Here is a 24,465-nt window from a genome sequence, read left to right on the forward strand (position 1 = left end):
TAAAGTCCAAAAATGTGGAATTTCAGTGGTTCTTCTAAAAATATTTCTTTCTTTAAGCTTATTGTTATTTTTTTAATTTATTTTGAGAGAGAGAGCTAGAGAGCGAGGGGGACAGTGGCAGAGAAAGAGGGAGACAGAATCCCAAGCAGGCCCCATGCTGTCAGCTCAAACACACACCGTGAGACCTGAGCCGAAATCTAGAGTCAGATGCTTAACCGACTGAGCCACTCAGGGGCCCTAGAGTGGTTCTTGATGCCATTCAAACTCATTTATATAATTTAAGATATTTATCATGTCCAACCGTGCCATTTTATAGATGAGAGAGAGTGTGCCTGAGAGACTATGTGCCTTTCCCAAGATCAGCCACTAATTAGGATCACCTGAATCCACTAGAAAGCGACTAGTGTCTTTAGGCTGGAGGGATAGTGTCTTCAGGCTCCCGAGTCCAATTGAAGTCTACCACTCTCATATCACTTACACCAGTTTTAACGGATGGGCCCATACTAATTATAGCTTACTTGTAATTTCAGTTCTCTGAAGATCCCACTAGATCCCGGACCGCCATAAAGGCTACCTGTATGCTGATGGTCTGGTAATGATTATTGTGTATTTAATCCAGTACATTTTGAATTTTAAATATGTTCTGGGCACAAAGTATGCTTTGTAAGGTGTTTAGGGGATAAAAATGACAGCAAAATTTCTCACTTAATAAGCTTTGGGGTAAGAAAGTACTTTGAAAAAAACATTATTGACCTCTCATTTTAGAGATTTTCTGGCTTGACTATCAGCAATATTTCATGAGAAAAGGAAGAAATGTGGTTAATACTATCTAAAAATTAAATTAATTAAAATTAAATGCTATTTAAAAATATTTTAAAATTAACGTCCAAATAAACAGCTTGCCTTGGTATTTATAAATCAAGAGAGAGCAACTTTGGGAGGCTAAAGTGATTAACGAAGCCAATATATGAGAGAAATCGTATTCATAGTTTCTCAAAAAGATGGAAAGGTATTATAAATGGCACTGTTTCTATACAGTATCTAGAAATTATCTCTATATAGTGAACTCTATATTGTATCATTTCATCTATTTTTCCAATGAGAATGGGTAGATATACTGAGTAGCTGGTTGTGATTTTTTTCCATTGCCACAAGTAAATGAAATCAATAGACTCTGTTAGGACAAACTATATGATATGTGAAATTCATGTATCCCATCTTACGAAGAGTTATTTGTAGATGTAATCTTATGGACATAAGATTAAAAATGTGTGATTTATAAACAAAGAAAGAAAACAGCTTTAACTCCTAGTGCCCTGCACTTCAAATTTCTGGTGGATATAGAAGCCTTTTAAATCCCATGCTATTATTAAACAATTCAAAATTTCTATGGCTATATGTGTTTAGATAATATTAACTCCTCAAATGGCCACCCTGTGGCGTTTTGCATGCAATTCTTCATTTTTTCCGTCTGTATTTTTTCTCATCTAGCTTTTTCAGAAATGTTATTCCTATTTCTGTCACACGGTCGCCTTTCAGTGTGTCTTGCAAGAATGTAACATCAGCAGCCAAATGAACCTAGGAAAGAGAAAAAAACAAAACAAAACAGGCACGCATCATTTAGGTTTAAAAAATTAAAAAAAACTCTCTAAATTTTTTTTTCAGCTTTCTATAACCAATAAGGGGCTCACTTTACTTATGGAATGATAAAAAAAAGAGTTTGCTCCATGGATGAAGGGCCCTTTACTGTGTGTCCTCCAGAGATGATCTGGCTGTGGGTCAGCTCTGTGGTGTGAGCCTGCAGAGAGAAGGGTGGTCCAGGCCACGCCCAACCTGGGGGATTCCGGGGCAAGTCAAGGGACATGGGCCCACTTTTGCTCACAGTGCAGAGCTCATCTATAGCCTTGACCCAATGTGCCTTGTCAAGCAGAACTTCCAAGGATAAATGGATTCTTAAATGATTTCTTTGCAACGAACTTGCTATCAATCATTCTGTCATCAGCCAAATAGCATCACTTGTGCTAACAACATGTAGCAATCACGACTTTGAGAGCTTTGAAAAAGTATCAACTAAATAAATTATAAATATAAAATTAAAGATTGAAATTACAGACATGAATATTTGATATCCAGCCCTTCTTTTCTACCATAAAGAATTTCCCGGGGCGCCTGGGTGGCGTAGTCGGTTAAGCGTCCGACTTCAGCCAGGTCACGATCTCGCGGTCCGTGAGTTCGAGCCCCGCGTCGGGCTCTGGGCTGATGGCTCGGAGCCTGGAGCCTGTTTCCGATTCTGTGTCTCCCTCTCTCTCTGCCCCTCCCCCGTTCATGCTCTGTCTCTCTCTGTCCCAAAAATAAATAAAAAACGTTGAAAAAAAAAATAATTTAAAAAAAAAAAAAAAAAAAGAATTTCCCACTTTCCATACATTGAAGTGATCCCACAGGGCTTACTTGTCTATTCATTAAAATGTATTCACATAAGAGCATCATATTGCTGACCAACTATCCTTCACAGAGTATCTGTTCAGCTATTTTAAGTCCTTGTGATAAATAAGATAAAAGCAAAAGTACTTGGTAAAACAAATAATAAGTGAAAAAGCCTGGGTCTAGTAGGCAATTGAAATATAGAAGCTATATTTCTTCTATATTTTCCCCTCATTTTCCCCCAATAAGATCTTAATATAGAAGCTATGTTCACCCTCATTTTCCCCCAATAAGATCTTTTTTGTCTTTGTCAAAATTTGTCAGAAAGTCAGTTAAAATGAGCAAGGAGGCTATGTTGAAGCTATTTGGATACATGAGGCCACATGAGGCCTGATAGCTATTTGTCAAATAGCATATAGAATCAAATGTTGTCCGTGAAAACTGGAGAATTATTTATCTTATTTTTGCCTTTGTTTTATGGTTCCTCCCTTTGTCTGTAAGCTCCCAGAATATCTCCCTTCCTCTTTCTTGATTTCTTGATTATAGGGCAAGCCTAAAAAATTGGTAGGACAGAGCATGGAAGGTCTGTGTGAATAATACATTATGGCTATTGTTTTACTCTTTTGGATTACCTGTTATTATATCCTTCCTCTAATTATGACAGATAATTGAAAATTATATGCATGCCTCATTATCATGTCTAATCTTTGGCTACTCTCTGGTCTCACCACTTTTAAAAGCTCAGCTTCTGGAAAAACTAGACTTTGTGGACTGTTACCTCTTTCTAAGTTGCCCTTGATCAAGAATGTTTGACAGATTGTCTTCTTCCTTCAGGTTCTCATCCCACTAAGGTCCTTCCTGACCTTTTCCTTCCTACATGTTGTGAATATTTTTCAGGTCTTGTTTTACTTAGCATCTCTGCTGTCCTTGATCTTGGGAATCACTCCCTCTTCTTCTTTTTTTAAATTTATATCCATGTTAGTTAACATACAGTGTAGTCTTGGCTTCAGGAATAGAACCCAGTGATTAATCTCTTACACATGACACCCAGTGCTCATCCTGAAAAGTGCCCTCATTAATGCCTGTCACCATTTAACCCCTCACACCCCCCAGCAAACCTCAGTTTGTTCTCTGTATTGCTCTCTCTCTCTCTGTTTTTATCTTATTTTTCTTTCCCTTCCCCTATGTTAACTGTTGAGTTTCTCAAATTCCACATACAAGTGAAATCATATATTTCTCTTTCTCTGACTGACTTATCCACTTAGCATAATACACTCTAGTTCCATCCACATTGTTGCAAATGGCAAGATTTCATGCTTTCTCATCACTGAGTAGTATTCCATTATATATATATATATATATATATATACATATATGTACATATGTATATGTACATATATGTATATATATGTATAATGTACATATATACATTATAATACATATAATACATATATATAATTCCATTATATATATATATATATATATATATATATATATATATATATATATACACACACACCACATTTTCTTTATCCATTCATCAGTCGATGGACATTTAGGCTCTTTCCATACTTTGGCTATTGTTGATTGTTCTGCTATAAACATTGGGGTGTGCATGCCCCTTCAAATCAGCATTTTTGTATCCTTTGGATAAATTCCTAGTAGTGCAATTTTTTGGGTTGTAGGGTAGTTCTATTTTTAATTTTTCGAGGAACCTCTTGAAATACTCTCCTCCTTTGTTTCTGACTCCATTCTTTCCCTGTATTTTCCCACTTCTGTTTATTCCTTCTTGGTATCCTTTGCAGTCTTTGTATTCTCTCTTCAACTTACTCATTATGTTTTATTGCTTCCTACGGTTCCACCTGTGACTTCTTTTCCTTCTTACTCTACACACTTCCTAGGCATCCTTTGACAGTTCCAATGACTCTCCAGCCCACATCTGTGGCTTCCAGACATGTAAAACAACTGCTTATTGAATATCATCACTTGTTTGTATGTTAGACACCTCAATTCTAGAATCTTCCAAGCCGAACTCCTCACTTTATCTTTCCCAACCCCCAGTGTACCCCTCCTTGTTTTGCTCTCTTGGTTAACAGTACAACCATCTTACAGGTTGCTCAGAACCTTAAATAATTCCTGAATCTTTTTCCCAATCTTATCTCTTTCAGTCAACTAATAGCCTAGTTTTAAGTTTAATTAGTTAGTAATCTGCCTTATTAATGTTGTTCACATCGATCTCCTCTCCACTCCTATTGTCAGGGCTTTATTCTAGTTTTTCTTGAGGTTACCATCATCAGCTTCCTAACTGCCCTCTTCTTCCCTCCAGCACTGTACCCTCCTCCTGTATACTTTCACTTTGTTGACAAAGGGATAAAATTCCTAAAACACAAATTTCAAAATACCATTCCCTTCTTTATAAACCTATAATGGTTCTCTGCTGCTTTCAATATAACAATCTTTAGATTGTTCCCAAGGTTGTCATATGAATGTGCCCCGCCACTTTTTAAAAATCAGGCCTCTATTGAGGAGGGCACCTGTTGGGATGAGCACTGGGTGTTGTATGGAAACCAATTTGACAATAAATTATATTTAATATAAAAAATAAAATAAAATAAAATAAAAAATAAAAATTAAGCCTCTGTAAAGAATTGAAACCTTACTCGAGACAATATCTCAATCTACATGTCATCTCTATGGAATTAATTCAAGTTTCTCATTCCTTGAATGAAACATTCTTTTTGTGCCTTTGGACATGCTATTCCTTTTACCTGGAACATTATTTTCCCCTGCTCCCCTTACCCCATGGCCTTCACCTTCTATTTATCCTAGTTTCTTTAGGAAGTTATCTCTGCCCTACCAACCACCCCAACCCAGGTCCTCCCCTAGCCATTTATCCACACTTTTTTACACATCTATCTGACTTCTCTACTGGACAGAAACTCTTTTATTATTATTATTATTTTTTAATGTTCATTTATTCTTGAGAGAGAGAGACACACACAGCATGAGCAGGGGAAGGGCAGAGTGAGAGAGGGAGACACAGAATCTGAAGTAGGCTCCAGGCTCTGAGCTGTCAGCACAGAACCCGACGTGGGACTGGAACTCACGAACTGCAAGATCATGACCTGAGCCGAAGTCGGACACTCAACCAACTGAGCCACCCAGGTGCCCCTGTACTAGACAGAAACTCTTGAAGGGCAGCAACTATGTCTTATTCACCTTGTACGCTCAATGCCTTTTTTCTTTTTTGAATAATTATCTGGACTTAGATTTGTTTGGAAGCACAATTATTTACTTACTTTTCCACACAAATTAAATTCACTAGAAAATTGCTGTCAGTGCTACTTTTTTTTTGATAATGTAATTCTTACATTTCAAACTATTTTTCAGGCCTTTTTAAATCTCTTATTTCTTTTCTTTCTTCATTAATTTTTATTTTTAAAATATCTTTTTTTTTTTTTTATAATTTGTTGTCAAACTGGCTAACATACAGTGTGCTCTTGGTTTTTGTATGTAAGCAATGAATCACGGGAATCTACTCCCCAAACCAAGAGCTCAGTGCCTTTTCACAGATGCGAATCACCTCACCGTCTTTGTTCAGTCAATGAATAATTCAGGTGTGGAAGCCAGCCTCCAAAATTGACTGCAGTGATCTTTGCCTCCTGTTATTCACACACCCTCAGGTAGGGTCCTCCCACACAGTACCAGGGCCAGCAGCACCTGTTGTGACTGTATCTACCAGGGAGCCTATGTGGCAAGGACTTTCATGAAGCCTCTAGCCAGCTGCCAGCCAGCCAGTGAGGCCACGTGAGTGAGCGTGGAGGTGGATCGTCTAGCCTCAGTCAAGTGTTCAGGGACTGCAGCCCTGAAGGGACCAACAGCCGGACCGTGTGTGTATTACTCTCTGAAAGGCTGTTAGCCACAACCACCTAGCAAAACTCTTCCGGGATTTCTGATTCTTAGAAACTGTGTGAGATAATAAATATTAGTTGTTTTAAACGGTTGTACCTGGGGGTAATCTGTTACACAGCACGAGATAAGGAATATACCCAACACAATGAAATAGATACGCTTTACCATTTCCAGGGCACCTCTGATAATCCCACAGAGTAAATTGCAGTAGCACAGAGACGATCGCCCGGCAGGGAGCTCTTCCACAAACTCCACCAGAGGATTCTTGTCTAAGATCAGGGAAAATTCAGTTCTGCTTGGATTGTTACAGGTCACACTTGGTGTAATTCCCAGGTACATCTTAAAGGCAACCTAATAAAAAGAGGGGAAAAATCTGCTAAAAAACTTGGTCTGGAACAAGTATCTATTATTAGCAAAGCACCCAGATATTCTGTTCCAGGCAGTGCAGCACAATGGTTAAGCATGTGGAGTTTGTAGTCAGCCAGTGTGGGTTCACACTCAGCTTTGGCATGTACCCACCCTATGACCTGTACAAGTCTTAAAGGGTTTTATTTTTATGGGATATCCTAAGGGACTAGTTTTCTGTGGAAGCAATATGCTTTATGAAACAGAGTTAAGCATTATTTCTCAAAAAATCTTTTTCAAAAATAAATATCCTTCAGGAGGGTAAGAAATTACAATATCAGTCATCAACATCCCAGCATGATAGGTGTCATGTGAGCCTAGTAAAGGGTAAGATCCTGAACGAGAAGGGACGCAGGACATATCCACCACAATGGGAAGGTGATAGAGTAGAGGGTGCTGTGGGACAATCAGACTCAAGGGTGTGCTTTCGAAAGTGGAGGAAGTCATATCACAAAGGATGACTAGTCTCTGAGAAGGAGCAAGGGATAGTGGTGGTATGATTTACATAAATGAGTCATAAAGTAACTTCTGAAAAAAGTCTGCCGTATTGAAGGGCTTACAGATTTTGACCATGTTGAGATGGAGAGAATCTTGGAGACTATTTCTTTTTTTTTTTTTTTTTAATTTTTTTTTTTAAATTTTTTTTTTTAACGTTTATTTATTTTTGAGACAGAGAGAGACAGAGCATGAATGGGGGAGGGTCAGAGAGAGGCAGACACAGAATCCGAAACAGGCTCCGGGCTCTGAGCTGTCAGCACAGGGGCCCGATGCGGGGCTCAAACTCACGGACCGCGAGATCATGACCTGAGCTGAAGTCGGCGCTCAACTGACTGAGCCACGCAGGCGTCCCGGAGACTATTTCTTTTATACCTCTAGTTTCATAAGTGAGCAGGTTGGGATTCAGAGAAGTCAAATGACATGGCCAAGCCCATGCTATTGCTCAGTCCCTTGACTTCTGGGCCAAGGAACTTTCTTTTCACCAAATGCACTGGAATTTGAAGTTTATTATTGGAAACTTGTGAACTTCTCTTTCAAGAGTCTTAATTATTTAATTTTTTAAAAAGGTTTATTTATATACTTTGAGAGAGAGAGCATTAGCAGGAGAGGGGTAGAGAGAGGGGGAGAGAGAGAATCCCAAGCAGGCTCTGTACTGTTATCATACAGCCCCACCATGGGGCTCGATCCCATGAACGGTGAGATCATGACCCGAGCTGAGATCAAGAGTCAGACGCTTAACCAATTGAGCCACCCAGGTGCCCCAGTTAATTTAATTTTTAAAATTAAGAGCAGTATAGGACAGAAATGGAAACAATTTTCTTAAATTATTTATAGTTAGAAGTCCTGAAAGGTTCATCATTCATTCAATAGGTACTCACTGAACACTGCATTTCTAGCACACAATGCGAGTTCAATAACTATTTGAAAAACAAATTATTAAATGAGCATCCATTCTGTGTTTGAGACCATGTTTAGGCCCAGAATACAAAAGTTCATAAATAGAGTTCCTGTTTTATAAGAGCTCATAGTAAAAAGGTATTAAAAAAACTGCAATGGTGTAAGTCCTGCAAGTACAGTGTTCTGTATTAGGAAGCAATCCTGCAAATACAGAGAAGGAAACTGCTATTCTGCTCATGAATATTGAGTGAGAATTTGCCAGGTGGACAGCTGTGGTGGGAGTGGGAGGTGTTCTAGGTGGAGGAAACATGTCATGGGCAGGAAATACCATGATCAAGTTCAGGGCAGACTGGTATTTATCAGTTGTGGGTAGCATAAAGCCCCGAAGGTGTGAGTAGGTTAGGACAGAATTGAATTTCCATTTGAAGGATCTCCTTTGTGTGAGCTTGGAGGATGGATTTGGGTTGAGGGTAGGGTTGGGCAGGAGGTCAAAGGCAGAGATAGTAATCAAGAGGTTACTAGGAAAGAAATGATGAGGACCTTCTCATTTTGTCTTTCACTGAAAAATCAAATGCTCCCTAAACTTTTCCATAGAAATTTTAAGTAGCCCAAATCCTAAAATTTGGCTCAAATCTCTGACACTAGTCAGTTTAAGAGGACACAAAAAAATGAATCTTTCAGATCTTAAGGCAAAGTAGCAAAAGTAGCAGTCTTAAGTAACAAGGGAAAAATCATCATGAGACTCCTGGCCTGGAGACTAGATTTGGCTCTCAGTGAATTGGCTGAGACCCATTTCTGCTAATGTTGATTCCTCCGGCTGGAAAATTCCTAGACTATTATTTATAGGATTGAGAATCCGAAAAAAATTCTGATTCTCAGTCCAAGCCATATGAAAATAACATAAAATGGAAGCTGTGCACTCTGAATGTACTCAGATTCTCAGTGTTTGGGCCCCGGTTCCGTGGCACAAAATTCACCAGTAGGAGGCGTTATCTGAGCATGGTTGGGAAATACTCATTCCTAGGCAATGACATTGTTTCCTTATCTGGCTGAATTCAGTCTGAGAAGGAGGACTGTTGTTTCTAATGAAGAAGGAGCTCCACCCTCGGCCGCTGCCGCAGCTGCTCTGCCAATAAATAAGGGCAAAGCATTTTCCCTTTGTGTATCTTCAACATGGATGCTTTTCAGGGGATTTTAAAATTCTTCCTCAACCAGAAAACTGTTATTGGCTACAGCTTCATGGCTCTGCTGACCGTGGGGAGCGAGCGTCTCTTTTCACTGGTGGCTTTTAAGTGTCCCTGCAGCACTGAGAATGTGGTCTATGGGCTGGTTTTCCTGTTTGCTCCTGCTTGGGTGTTACTGATCCTGGGATTCTTTCTGAACAGCAAGGCGATGAGGCTCTTCACCGGCTGCTGTGTGAATCCCAGGAAAATCTTCCCCAAAGGTCACAGCTGCCACTTTTTCTATGTCCTCGGCCAGATCACTCTGAGTTCATTGGTGGCTCCAATGATGTGGCTTTCTGTGGCTCTGCTCAATGGGACTTTTTATGAATGTGCCATGAGCGGGACCAAAAGTTCAAGACTCCTGGGACTGATTTGCAAGGGCAAGCCCCAGGAATGCTGGGATGAACTTTACAAAGTGTCTTGTGGCAAAACCAGCATGGCCCCCACGGACAACGAAGAACTGAAACTGTCCCTGCAAGCCCAGTCTCAGGTAAGAAAGGACAAACTTGCCTTTTTCTCCCCGCGCAAAGTATTCTGTCTGTACTCACTTCCGGCAGAGCTGAGTCTGAATCTTGTTAGAACATTTTGAAACCAAATGGAAATTGGAACATCATGCAGCAGTAAGACAATCTCAGGGAAAGCTTTTTAGAGGTTGGTGGCTCCCTAAAATTGCTGATTGCATTGTCTTTTCCACTTCCAAAAAGAAAATATCCTCTGGGTTATGCGTATGTAAATACTTAAGTGCTTTAAAACAATCTCTCCGGGTTGACTTTGTAAATAATGCATGACGCTAACTCATAATTGAGCATTAATGACAGAGCTGTAATTAGAAATTACTGCCTTCTATCAATTATTTTCAAACTGGTTTCTCAGAAAAACACACATAGCATTCATCTATTAAAATATAGCTGAACCAAATGAACTCCTATTTTTCAAAGCTGCATGTAATATAATTAGTGTAGAGATTCCCTCAAGTGATTTCTGGCAACTGTTATCTCTGCGTATAAATATTGTCAAGATTGAGAAAGATTTCCTGTCCAAAATGGGAGGTGGCAGTCTTTAAATAGCCTTCAGTGAAAAGTGACGGTATTCTCTAGGGAGGTTAGGTCCTCTGCTCTTTGCGCTCTACAGGTTTTATTTAATAGAAGGAAATTGTAGCTTTACCTAATTGACACAGGGAAGTAGCTTGTCATCCGTCCAGGTACGTGAGCACAAATCCAGATGTGGAGCCTTGCCCTGGCCTCAGGAAAAGACTGAATTCCTACTTGGGAGTAGTAAGATTATGTTCCCCAAACCAAAACAACCAATAAGAGTACATAAACAGATCCACAATTTGTCAGGAATGCTATTTGTTTCAGAATAAAGGCACTCAAAATGGTATATTTTTACTTTTTTAACAAGGGCGTGCCTTTTCAACAACACATCAAGGCAGTCTGGTTTTAAAATCATACTTTCCAAAGCTGGTTGGCTGTATAGTCACATGGTACTTTTTTCATAAGCTGATAAGCTTCAAAATGCCCCACAACAAAATCTTTTGTTTAATGCATAAAGCTCATCTTAGATAAAAACATTCCAGGATCCCAAATGTCTTCCTTCTTTTGTTGAAGGAAGGTACTAATTACAAATGTTATGATACAATGAGCGATTTATGATTTATGTCCTCAGGCACCAGGCTCTATTCAGTTCATGCCAGATCCAAACACTTATCACTGTGTGAGCTTTTCTTCTCTAAACACAGGCATAAGGAATTATGAATATCCTGTCATAGCTTATCCTGGGCACACTACCTGTTTACTTTTCAGCAGAATGAGAAAGACCCGGGGCTGATTTCTACGGGAGGATGCACACGGGATGTAGACAAGGGGAGCTATATCAATGACAGCTGCTGACCACAGTGGTTCAGCCAGGCAGGAGCAACAGGGAATCCAAACCAATAGTTGGATATGTGGGTGGGGGTGGAAAAAGTTCCCTATCTATGGGGGGGGGGGGACGCAAAGAAAGAAGAGATCCAGCTGGATTTTCTAACTTCTATTCTTAAGGCAGTTAGAGTGGACAAGTGGCAAGAGCTTGGTCTTAGAGTTAGCTAGCCTTGGGTTTGAATCCTGACTCTACCACTTACCAGCTCTGTGACCCAGAACTAATGGTTTCACCCCTCTGAGCCCCAGTTTGCTCACAGCGGGGAGTAATAACACCTACCTTGGACGGCTGCTGAAAGGTGTAGAGATGAAGGACACAAATGGGCATGAAGCTGTTGACTCACAGTAAGGGTTCTAAATTAATGAGAAAACTGCCAGGGTTTGAGAGAGGAGACTCATGAAGAATGGAACATATTGAGGGCTGGTGTGAGAGCATCCACCATGTCTATTTAGATTCTGGATACTGTGAACTGGGGAAGAACAAGAGGGCTCAGTGCTCAGTACTCAGAGCAAGGTGACACCAAAATCATGCAGTGTGGAAGGAGGAGTCTGTAGTTGATTGGATAGTATAGCTCAGGCAGAACTGGCTCAGATGCTGAGGTGAGACGGTCTGCTGGCCTGCAGGATGTCCGGCTGCGTGGAAAGAGGAAAGTAGAAGAGGAAGAGAAGAGGCAGCCAACCACAAGGGATTCAAGGTAAATATGAAGACTTTCACCGTGGTGGAAGCTGTGCCTCATTCATAAATCACGAAAGAAAGATACCACGAGTTCAGTAATGCTTTTACGTGAATATATAACATCCGAAAAATTGCAGCATGTGATAATAGCTAACACATACTGAATGCGTATGTATGTCTACACTGTCTCATTTCAATTCCCCAAATTCCCCTCTGAGGTGGGTAACCCCCATTTTACAACTGAGGAAATGAGGCGCCCATAGGAAATGAGAACACCTGTAGGAAAGGGAAGGTTGAGATTTAAATCCAGTTAGTTCCACTCCAGAGTTGGCATTCACGTGGAGTCTGAGACCCTCACAATGCCTCCACAGTCTGAGCCAGAGTGTGGGAACCACTGGTTTAAAGCACTGCAACTTATTTGTAGTTCTGTTACGGTCTGAATGGGTTCATTTGCAGATTATTGCTTCTATTTTCAAACAGGCCCATTTGCTGAGAAATACTAAGGGTCATTGAAAACGTCAAGAGAAACTGTGAAAGGGCTCTGTTAGTTGTCCAAATATGAGATTAATTCCAATTGTGACCAATGCAATTAGAGCAACAAAAAAGTTTAGAAGGTACGTCGAGCTATTTAGAGTTCTGCTTTTAAAATTCAGGGAAAAAAATGCCACCTGAACCAGTTTTTACTCAGGAATTTTTTTTTTTTCTGATTACCAAAATTCTGAACCAGTAATCCTGAAGGTTTAGAATGACGCTGAGGTTCTTTTTCTTTTCTTTTCTTTTTTAATGCAGCTTTTCAATTCTTCTGGCTTCAGTTTCCTTATTGTATTATGCCTGTCTCACTTGATCATGGGTAATGAGTAATGCTACTTCTCTGAGAGAGGGTCTGTTGTTCGCTGCAAACAACGTAACATGGAAAAATCAGTCACTAGCCATGAATGTGTATTTATCAATGCCTGAAAACTCCTGGCTGAGGAATTGCTCATTTGTGCAAATGACCACACTTCCACATGCACAGAATTCTTTCCTTTAATAGCTATTTGAGGGGTTGGTTTAACTGATTCTTGGGTAATTTATATTTTTGCAATTTTCCATGTGTCTGTCTTCTGGCTATTTCTTTGTATACCGGCAACGTTGGGTAGGATGGATGATAGAGATTAGGTAAACTCGAACTTTATTTTGACTGTTACAAAATTAACATGAAGTATTTCAACTGAGGTATAGCAATGCCTGTGGTGTTAACTCAGCAAACACTTACCAGTAATACCATCCCGGCTCCCTGGGAAGTGGCTTTGCTTCTACATGTCCTCACTGTTTCTTTCTTTCTTTCTAAGATTCTAGGATGGTGCCTGATTTGTTCAGCGTCTTTCTTCTCTCTGCTCACCACTTGCTATGCTCGCTGCCGATCTAAAGTCAGCCACCTGCAGCTGAGTTTTTGGAAGACGTACGCACAAAAGGAGAAGGAGCAGTTGGAGAATACATTCCTGGAGTATGCCAACAAGCTGAGTGAGCGAAACCTGAAGTGCTTTTTTGAAAACAAGAGGCCAGATGCCTTCCCCATGCCCACCTTTGCGGCCTGGGAGGCTGCCTCAGAGCTGCATTCTTTCCACCAAAGTCGGCAACACTACAGCACTCTGCATAAGGTGGTGGAGGATGGTCTGGAACATAGCCCTGAGGACGATGAGACCACACTGGTACTTGTGGGTACTGCGCACAGCGTGTAGTTCATCTACCACACGGACTCACGGTGTTCAGGGCTCATTCTGACATCTTCGGCTGCATCGACAGCAACCTGTGTATCTCTGTGTTTTCTCGCCGTCAGTGTTTCCTTGAAGACAACAACCCAAAGAGAAGCAGCGTTGCAGCTCCTGAGGGAAGGCTGTGTCGGGATGTGTCAGGGCTGTGTCAGGATGTGCTCAAACTGATGCCGAGTGACGGTCAAGGATGGCGAGAAAGGTGCTCTTCCATTGGTTGGGGGTTGGGGCTCCGTGGCTTCAAGTTCTATGATTTTATGGCTTGACGAGACTCATGCAAGAAGGTCTGCTGCTCTATATAAATATTGGTCATGGCATCTGGGAGCAGAAGTGGTGACTTGTGAGTAACCAAGATCCTCTTAACTGACTGCTATAGACAGTGGGGTCAGTGGTGCGGTCAGCGGAAATCCTCGTCCTGCAAATCTATTCTACTGCCTTTCAAGGACGTATGAAAATCTACCATTTGGAATTCATTTCCTTGGAATCTGAAGACAGCAGTTTTCAAGAATAACACATTGAAAGGATATGGTGCTTAAAATTTAGAGCTTTTCACATGTTTCCACTGTGCTCTGAAAGCATGTCCCTATAGGCAGGGCTGTATTATGACTTTTGGGGGCCCTAGGCACTTCTGCCTCCATAGACCCCTTTTTACTTTAAACGCGCGCGCGCACACACACACATATGCATGCACATACACATTTATGACTGTATTAATATAAATACAAATAAATTAATATTATATACTAAAATACTTTTTCAACCCCAAAGTTCATTTTCTTCTAATTTTAAAAGAAATTAAAAACACTTTTGGAACCCCTACAAGTATGGTGGTTTCTAGGCATAGTGCCTACTGTGCTGAATGGGTAAGTCGGCCCTGACTGGAGGTCTGGGGAAACTGTCAAAGCAGTGCTGGTGTAAAACTGTTTTGTAGTTTTATGTTTATTAGAAATAATGCAAATTTTGCATTCTACTATGTTATATACCCACACTAGTTTAAATATATATACACACATATGTGTGTATATAATATATATAACACACACACACATATATACATACATATATACATACATACATATATATATATATATATATATATTTTTTTTTTTTTTTTTTTTTTTTTTTTAAAGTTTCCCTAAATCTCTGAGTGGAATTGATGTGTAAAGAGGCACTACATTTTACACTGTGGCTCGCACTCTGTATCACTAAAAATCCTGGCTCCCTAGCTGGACAATCCTGGGAATGAACCCTTTATTACCATGGAACGTTACCCCAAATTGAAGACAGGACCCTATAAGTGTTAAGACCTGGAACATATCCTTGGGAAGTTAGAGGAGCAGGGTCAGGCGTGTGTGTGTTTAAGTGGGAGAGGGGAAGGTGGAGGATGTAGCGTCGCAATATATTTGTAATATATTTGATATATTACTTGGATTTTAAACATGGTATGTGATTAGTATTTAACAAATGGCTCCTAAAAAACACCCTGATGTGAAATGTTTGCCAATTTCTATGACGCAGATTCAAGTTTCCAAGGTGAGGTCACTGAAGGCAGAGTGGGGAAGAAATGCGAACCGCAGGCTCTCCTGAGCCTGTGAGCTTTCAAAGAAGGTCTTAAAGCTAGCATTTTTTTTTTTTTTTTTTTCATTTACGTTGATTCTAACCAAACCAACTTCACTGCATCTTTGGTCCTTCTGGGTTTCACTCTAATCAAAACTAACCATGGTAAACGAAATGTGGCTCAATGGCTCTAACTGGGAGATGGAATCTTATCCTTCTCCCCTTGAATCTGGCCTTAGTGAATCAATAGACTATAGCAGAAGTGAAGCCAGATTGTGGAAATGTTGCATCTTATGACTTGTCTCTGGTAATGCTCAGCCTGGCCAAGCCAGCCAAGTGGAGAGGAAGAAGCCATTACAGCCATTCAGACTTTGAGCCACCACTTCTGAGGCTGCAGACATGGTAGGGCACTCTCTAAATCTCTGACCCAGAAAATCATGAGCTTAAATAAATGTTTGGTGTTTTCAGCCACCAAATTTTGGGGCACTATGAAGCAATACGAGGGCCTACACCAAACCTAATACATGAAAATAAGAATTTATTAAGGGAGAGAAAGTAGAGGCAAACTGGATTTATACAAACTGGATTATACATAGATTTAAACAAAGATTCTCCTTATACATAAGCTTTTCCTTAGTAGTTTTCTCCTCTAGATTCCATTTAGCAGTATGTCCTCTATGGCATGCTTTGATAGATGCTGAATACGTTTCTCTCCAAAATTGCTTCACTAAAGCCTGAGATTAATTTGTAATTATTTCTGGTTAAATGTGTTTCGAGAGGAACACACTTCTGTGGGTTAAATTCTGTTTAAAATAAACATGTAACTGAGAGGAGTAACATATGATTTGTCATTAATACCTAGAACAAAATGGGAGCAGAGGGCACAGGGTAGGTTGGCCTTGAGTAAACTAGAAACAGATTGTTTTTCTAGTCTTGCTCCTCAAACTGTTGTCTTCAGACCATCAGCATCAGCATCACTAGGGAGTCTGTTAGCAATGCAGAATCAGACCCCATCCCAGACCTGCTGAATCCAGTCCGGTTAACAGAATCTTAGGTGATTTCTATGCAACTTAGATTTTAGAAGCACTAGAGATAGTGGTCCTCAAACTTTCAGCTCACGCAAAAATCATCCAGAGGGCTTGTTAACAGAGACTGCTGAGACCAGAGTGTCTGATTTGGTAGGTCTGGAGCGAGGCAAGAGAATTTGCATGTGTAACCGAGTTCATATTGTTGGTCCAGGGATCATTTCTTGAGAACTGCTTTAAAGCATAAAGCAGGCCATACTGGGGAAGGCAGGCTAAAAGAGAATCTTGGGCTCCACCCCAACGCTAGTGAATTAGACACCTTTGTTGTGTTGTTATCAACCTGTCTGGGAACATGGGGTGCCTTTCCATTTATTTTCCATTTATTCAAGGCTACCTTTTGTCCTTTAGAAATATTTTAAAGATTTCCTCACACATTTTGTAAGTTTCCCGCATTTGTAGGCTATAGTTAATGGCTTCTTTTTCCCATGATGTCTTCTCAGTCATTGTTATTCCAGTCCATGAAAAAATTATTTCTTTATGCACATCAATTTTGTATCATTCAACTTTTCTTTTATTATTTTATTATTTGTAGAGCTTTTCAGAATTAGAAAATAACCATTTTGCAACTCCTAGTGATGTAATGGATCTAAATGAATTCTAAAGTACTAGGTGAAAGCATAGTGGGATGGGGACTGTGTCACATGAGGCCACTTATCTCCCTTAGCGTCCCTAAAAATGGGATAGCCCAATATTCTGTGTCCCCTTATGCCATGCAGTGCAAGAGTAAGTACACAGCGTCACCTGTCAAGTATCGTTTCGTAGGAAATTAAGTCTGAATCTAATCAGGTATTAGACCAAATTGTCACTTTATAGGGAATACAGGCAAAAAATCTGCAAGTTAATTAGCACCATGAAGAAGCGACCAAGTAAATCTATGATATAGGACATTCTATTTGACACATGACCCAGTTTTTCACAAACCAATGGCATGAAAAAAAGAGAAAAAATGAGACACGAGAGACATAACAACCAGAAGCAACACGTGGGCCTTATGTATAACCTGCTTCATACAGCCAACTATAACAGGGTATCTTTGTGCTATTTAGGGAAATATGAATGGTATTAAATGGATATTAGATGATTTCAGGGAATTATTTATAATAATATTATAAATCAAAGACCTGTATATAAAATATATACCTTGTTATGTATAATTATAGCATGGTACTTTATATTTTTTTAAAAAGTCCTTACCAGTTAGAGACTCATATTGAAATGTTTCTGTATGAATTAGCATAATGTTTAGAATTTTCTTTAAAATATTTTGTCACAAAAAGGGGAGGTAGCTGAAGGATGAAACAAGATTGGCAAAATATTGATACTTATTGAAGCTGGAGAGCAGGTACATTCTCTTTACCTTTGTGTATGCTTGAAAATTTCCATAATAGTTATGCAATGAAATGAATTATATGCTCACCTCAGTTCTTCTGCTGAAGTGTTGTCAATCAACTCCTGCTTGCCTGAATTTTACCCTCTGGTATCATTCTCAGAAAAGGTTCTTGGGAATACTATTCCCTGAATTCTTAGATATTCAAATGGCCTGCTCTCTACTTGAAGAGCAGCTTGGCTGGTTCACACTTTCTCTACTTGGGTAAATTTTAAATGTTAGTCCATTTTCTTTTGCCACTGAATGTTGCTGAGGAGAAATCCAATGCCATCCCGATTTATTTCTAACACGATACTTTGGCCTATATTTTCACATCTTTAAAGTCTTTAAAGATACTAAATCTGCCTTCAGATGATTCTTTTGGATCAGTTTTCCCTGCTCCAAGGTATACTCTTCATTATGAAGAAACATTTTCTTCGGTTTCAAGAAAATGGAGTTTGTGAATTTCCCTTCATTCTCCTTATTGCACTATATGATTTTCAAGAAACCTTGTGGTTTTGAATTCAGAACGAAGCCGCTGCTATGCTCCTATTGGATTTTCATTTATTTAATAATAATTTTAAAAACCTAAGTTAATCTTGTGGTTTTGATTCTTGTTTCATCTATTTCTACCTTCTCTTTTCCTCAGTCTGCCCATGCAACTAGAATAGAGCCTATACTTGACATTTTGACCTTCGTAGCCTGTGACCTAGGAGGTGAAGAGAGAGGAGCGGTGGATCTGTACAGGCACCTCTTATGTGGCGGCTGCAAGGATGATTTCTCTGTGTGGTTGCTGTCTCGATTGGTATCATATATTCAACCCAATCCCATCATTTCCCAAAGTTCCCAAGGGAGCCTACACTGCTCCGAGGAGCTGACATAAGGAAGGATTGGGCTCCAGTTCTCATCGTTTATAGCACCAGCTTCACGGTGTGTCCCAGGACATAGTGAGACTTTAAGAGAGACAAAAGGGTAAGCTGAGCTACTGGGGCTGGAGCCCGAGCAAGGAGGGAAGCCCCAGAAAGAAGTCTTCATTAGTTGCAGGCAAGGCAAGTGTATTTATGCCCGTTTGAATAGGGTTTTGATCAAGAGCATTGAGTTAGTTAAATCCCTTTTGGGGTTGCAAAATACTTATTGCAAATACACAATGTCATATTTGAGTTTGGAAGGAAATCTGCTCTTAGGCAGCTTCACAAAATATTTTCAGTGTTCAGTTGGTTAAAACTGAATTATGCAGAAAGAACATTTGTGCACCTGGAAGAGGGATCATATTCTAAATTTTGCACTTCCGCTAAGGAGGAAAGGCAGAATTAATGTTTATTGACAACCTATTATGTGCTGGATACTTTACATATGATTAAATTGAAAACTTCCCAACCATACTGGGGAGGAGGTATTATTGTTTCTATTTTTATGAATAACACTAAAGTTCAGAAAGGTCAAGGTTAAGCCACGGGTAAGAGAATAAGAGCCTAAATTTGTACCTGGATTTGTCTGAGCTCTTAACTTCTACCACATAAGTGTTGTCTCACGTTGGTGTAATATCAAGTTTTTATTTAATCTTTAAAAGCGTGTTTCCTCATGGTAATTACAGTGTTGAATTAGTACATCTCAGAGTTTCTTTCAATTCTTCTGTCCTAAATCTCATAGCCAGTAGCACATGACTTCCATCAATGGACTTCTTGCTGTACTCCTGGCAATTGATATCCAACTCCAAGGTTCCCAGCCTCTCTCCCATCCTTTTCTACTCTGAGTTCCCAGATCATTTGGGATAGCTGTGCTCAAACTATGCTTCTGGTTCACTATATCAATAAGGTCACCTTCCTAATATTTCCTTAGATAAAAATGATAATTGGGGCGCCTGGGTGGCCCAGTCGGTTAAGCATTCGGCCTCGGCTCAGGTCGTGATCTCACAGTTCATGAGTTTGAGCCTCGTGTTGGGCTCTATGCTGACAGCTCAGAGCCTGGAGCCTGCTTCAGATTCTGTGTCTCCTTTTCTCTCTGCCCCTCCCCCACTCGTTCTTTCAAAAATAAACATTAAAAAAATTTTTAAAAGATAATTGATAAAGAAGGAATCTTTAGCAATATAAAGTTCATACAAGATTTAGAATAGTCTATAAGCTCTAATTTTTATATCTTTAGAGCCGTCTTTCTGTCTGTCCATATGAACTAGCCATATTTTTTACAGAGTTCCTGATCATATAGCTGCACTAATGCTAGAGAAAAATCTTTAAAAGTTTTAAATTATAATGAAAACTGAAATGAAAATGGGGAAAATGAATTAGTTATTTCATCTAATCCCATTCTTCAAATCATTTCCAAGAATAGGATAAGGTAAGATACGTATGAATTCAGATGATATGAGTAATTCCACTTAAGAATAATACCTCAAAATATATACATCTTTGGGCAGAGTACATAACCCATAAAATGGTTTCTAGTTGCATTGTAACAACATTTTGTTCCTAGATTTTAACATGAACAGATGTGCGTCTGTATTAATAATGATTGCTGATGTTATCAACAGAACAAGTTTACTTCTCCCTGGGTTTTTTTGGTTTTTTTTTTTTGTTGTTTTTTTTTTTTTTTTTTTTTTTTGGTATTTGCATCATGGGAGGAAACATGAAGGGTGGAAATTGGCATTTTTAAAAATCTCACTTCATTAAACACCTGGCTAACTATGAGTGAGTCTCACTGACCCTGTATAGGAAATAGTTAAAAAAAAATATAGAGTCACAAACCAGTGTTGGGTGGGCTTTGTTTCAATCAAGACTATCTACTTTTGTTCCAATGACATTTTCTTTTATTTGAAATATGTAAAAAAGATAAAATGAGAGGCAACTCTGGAAGAAATTGGACTGAGGGTCTGGAGGAATAGCAGGCCTCCCATGCCTCCCTGCCATTATAGCAATCACCCTGGAGCACCAATCAAGGATCACAGTTTGCAAACCCTTGCTTTAAATCAGCGGATGCACATAAAGATCACCTGGGGAGCATTTTCAAAGTTTTGATGCCTGGGTCTTATTTCCAGAGACCCCACTCAATAGGTCAAAAGTAGGGCCTGGGCATCTGTTTTGTTGTTGTTTTGTTTTGTTTTGTTTTGGAAAAGCTGTATTCTGTAGGGCAATAAGGATTGAGAGTCATTACCCTGGAGCATCACTGAGAGGTCCAGGCAAGTTTGGACAAAATCTTTCTTCTGACAAGAATGCACTAAGCAGGGAGGCCCCAGAGCGTGAATGTCTTCCCTAGTGTCTCTGAATTCTTAGGCTCAGATGGACCTTGCTTTAGCCTTTGAGGTTTGGGGTCCCAGAGTATTTCCTCAGCAGTTTTCATCTCCTGGTAAGAAATTTCATTGTCGATAGTTACAGTAACGAAATGCTTCCGACACTAATGCTGTTTTCAGTGCACACGCTTTGGTTTGTTTCATAAGTAAGGCTCTCACGAATCTCATCCAAATGAGTTAAGAAAAAGAAAACAAAGACTCTCCAATGGAAAGTTAAGACAGCCTAGATTTTCATGTGCTGAGATATCTGGAACGTTGATAACTTTCCCCTGGAGCATCTTTGGTAATAGTGCCAAGGAGGTAAGACGCCTAGAGACAGCCAGATTTCCTATAAGACCTGATCATAAACAGAACTGGATGATGGACATTCACAGGTAAGGGGGGATAACTTGCAGAATTTACTGACAACTGAGCCTTCAGAGACACTTCCCTGTGACTAAAGGAAAAAGAATACAACACAAATGTAGTCATAATAAAAACTTATGGGTAATTTCCCTGCAGGTGCCCTGCTTTCGTATTGGAATGCTGCTGCGAGTATGTGGTCTGCTGGGTTAGGCCTGATCAGTCTGCAGAATCCACAGACCTTGTGGTTATGCACACATGCTTTTCCACAAAAGAAAACTTCCTACACTTTTCTTCTTTCACCCCTCCCAGGGGTACAAAGGGGAATAGATTGAGTGTGTGGGTGTTTATGTAAGGCAGTTCTGCCTACTCAGAGAAGAGAATTAAGCCTAAATGGTTATATTTCTTTAAGCAAGTTTATTAGTTTTAATAATCCATCTGCTATATTTCTGGCCCAAATGGGAAGATTTCTCAAAATACTTGATGAGTTCCTTTTGCAGTTAATATTAACTGTTTTTTAAATATGGAGAATTTTATGACTATAAAGAGTTTTTCTTTCCATTTAATTTTTTTCTACTCCTTTTCTGCTCACAAATGTTACTCAGTAGGAAAACGGCCTGACATTCAGCTAGCTGTGAGGCCAGCCTTCTCTGGAATGTTGTGTGGTGTTGTGCTGTGACTTCCATGGAATTCCATCCCTGTTTATCAAGGGCTCCCACTTATTTTTGTATCATATGTTGGAAAAAGTGGAAAAAGTAAAGCAATTCCATAGGCCCCTAACACTAACTTGTGAGTTAGCCTTTGAAAAATAGTAATTAATAGCAAAGATTAACAGATTCTATATCTAGAATGCGATGGAATGGGAGAAGATATTTGCAAATGAAATATCAGATGAAGGGCTAGTATCCAAAATCTATAAAGAACTGATCAAAGTCAACACTCAAAAAACAAATAATCCAGTGAAGAAATGAGCAGAAGACATGAATAGACACTTTTCCAAAGAAGACATCCAGATGGCCAACAGACACATGAAAAGATGCTCAACGTCACTCTTCATCAGGGAAATACAAATCAAAACCACAATGAGATACCACCTCACACCTCTCAGCATGGCTAAAATTAACAACTCAGGCAGTGACTGATGTTGGCAAAGATGCAGAGAAAGAGGAACCCTTTTGCACTGCTGGTGGGAATGCAGACTGGTGCAGCCACTTTGGAAAACAGTATGGAAGTTCCTCAAAAAATTAAAAATAAATACACTATGACCCAGCAATTGTACTACGAGGTATTTGTTCAAAGGATAAAGGAGTACTGATTGGAAGGGGCACATGCACCCCAATGTTTATAGCAGCGCTATCAACAATAGCCAAAGTATGGAAAGAGCCCAAATGTCCATCAACTGATGAATGGATAAAGAAGTATATATATACAATGGAATATTACTGAGTGATGAAAAAGAATGAAATCTTGCAACAACGTGGATGGAACTAGAGTGTATTATGCTAAGTGAAATAAGTCAGTCAGAGAAAGATAAATATCATATGATTTCACTCATATGTGGAATTTAAGAAACAAAAGAGATGAACATAAGGGAAGGGAAGGAAAAATTAGATAAAAACAGAGAGGGAGATAAATCATAAGAGACTCTTAAATACAGAGAACAAACTGAGGGTTGTTGGTGGGGTGTTGGGTGGGGGGCTGGGCTAAATGGTGGGGTGTTGGGTGGGGGGCTGGGCTAAATGGGTGAGGGTCATTAAGGAGGGCACTTGTGATGATCACTGGGTGTTATAAGTATGTGATGAACCACTAAATTCTATTCCTGGAATTATTATTACATTATATGTTCACTAACTTGAATTTAAATTAAAAATAAAAAGCAAAGAAAGATGTTCTATTTAGGCTTAGTCTGATTAGCTTCCATTGTTCAGTTGAAGGATGAAAAGGAACAGGAATCCTGGGAAGGTGTTGAGGGCGAAGGCACCTACAGTGCTTTACCCTTAGGATCCAGCCCCCCCGGAACCACACTGGGAAGTGCTCTTAGTGACCTGGTCTCCAGTTGCGTCCTGTCACCTGTGAACACTCACTCTCCAGTTCCGTCCAGACCCTTTGGATTAATTACTGAGCTCTTCACTCATTTTCTCCTCACCCCATCAGCTCCCCACACAGGTCACATGGTGAAGGATGCCTGGGTCCCAAATCCAACCTAGACTGTGAGGACTCTGCCATTCCAGGACCTCAGTTTCCCACTTCAATTTTCTGGGTGGAGGTGGGATGCACATACAATCATGGCCACCTTCTCAAACATCTATTTACAGATTATTCTAGTATAAAACAGTGGCAAGACACCTAAATACTTTAGGATGGTGGGGGCATATCTTTGAACTGACAGTCACAACTATAGGGTGTCTGAGGTAGGTGAAACCAGTGGTAGCCTCCCTCCACCCTCTCCTCTCTTCTCGCCCAGATTATCCAGCTTGTCTGGAGATTATCTTGCCCACAGCGTTGAGTTGCCTGAGGTGGAGCAGATCTGAGCTGAAGGGAAGTTCCCCTCCATGAGCATCTGTGTGGGGAGCACAAAGCTTCCATTCCGTGTCCTGGAAGGCAGAAGGCTGAGCCAGGGCATATCACGGAGTGATGCTGACAGCGAGACAGGGGCTGTGAAGTGCTCCCAGCCTTGATGAGATGAGTCACCTTTGAGAGGATCATGAGCAAAAACCTGACCTCCACATCAATGAGAGATTTTAACAAAGGGCAGGGGTTGCCTAATAATAAAAAGGTTCCAGGTTTCCCCTCTGTTCTATGCCATTCAAGCTGCATTTTTTAAGTCTATCCCTTCAAGCAAATTGTGTGTAAGAAGGAGGAGAGTGTGTCAGGGGTGTGGGGGGTTGGCGGGCGGGGGAGGGGGAAAGGGGGGGTGGGAATGGAGGCAACTTTAAAACTGAGATCTAAATTTTCATCCTGGTCAAAAAAACCCAAAACATTCAAAGGACTGAGAAAAGTCTTCTGATTTTGTGCATAGAATCAGGATTTTGACACAATTCAAGTGTTGTGCATTGTACTGGGTGCATTACACTTAGGCTTACACCCAGAACTGTGAAATAGGCCTTTTAGGGAAAGTATTCCTTTCAAACCT

The 24,465-nt window shown here is 40.0% G+C and overlaps 2 protein-coding genes across 3 annotated transcripts in view; one reads left to right on the forward strand and one right to left on the reverse strand.

The window, feature by feature from the left end:
* Positions 1-857: 857 nt before the first annotated feature.
* The window catches only part of TRAPPC3L (trafficking protein particle complex subunit 3L), a 40,989-nt gene continuing 17,381 nt past the window's right edge, over positions 858-24,465 (reverse strand). For both annotated transcript variants that reach the window (XM_060616463.3, XM_078447242.2), the window contains exons 4-5: positions 6,499-6,684; positions 858-1,578 (exon numbers count right to left, since the gene is read on the reverse strand). In XM_060616463.3, the coding sequence (XP_060472446.1) occupies positions 1,459-1,578; positions 6,499-6,684 (306 nt within the window). In that variant the 3' untranslated portion in view covers positions 858-1,458. The remainder of the gene's footprint in view (positions 1,579-6,498; positions 6,685-24,465) is intronic.
* CALHM5 (calcium homeostasis modulator family member 5) lies at positions 9,113-14,766 on the forward strand. The gene is made up of 2 exons (XM_060616462.3): positions 9,113-9,846; positions 13,280-14,766. Exons 1-2 carry the CDS (start codon positions 9,307-9,309, stop codon positions 13,667-13,669), a joined length of 930 nt encoding a protein of 309 aa, XP_060472445.1. The 5' UTR covers positions 9,113-9,306; the 3' UTR covers positions 13,670-14,766.

Source organism: Panthera onca, chromosome B2 (genome assembly GCF_046562875.1).
Source record: "Panthera onca isolate mPanOnc1 chromosome B2, mPanOnc1 haplotype 2, whole genome shotgun sequence".
Lineage (NCBI taxonomy): Eukaryota > Metazoa > Chordata > Mammalia > Carnivora > Felidae > Panthera > Panthera onca.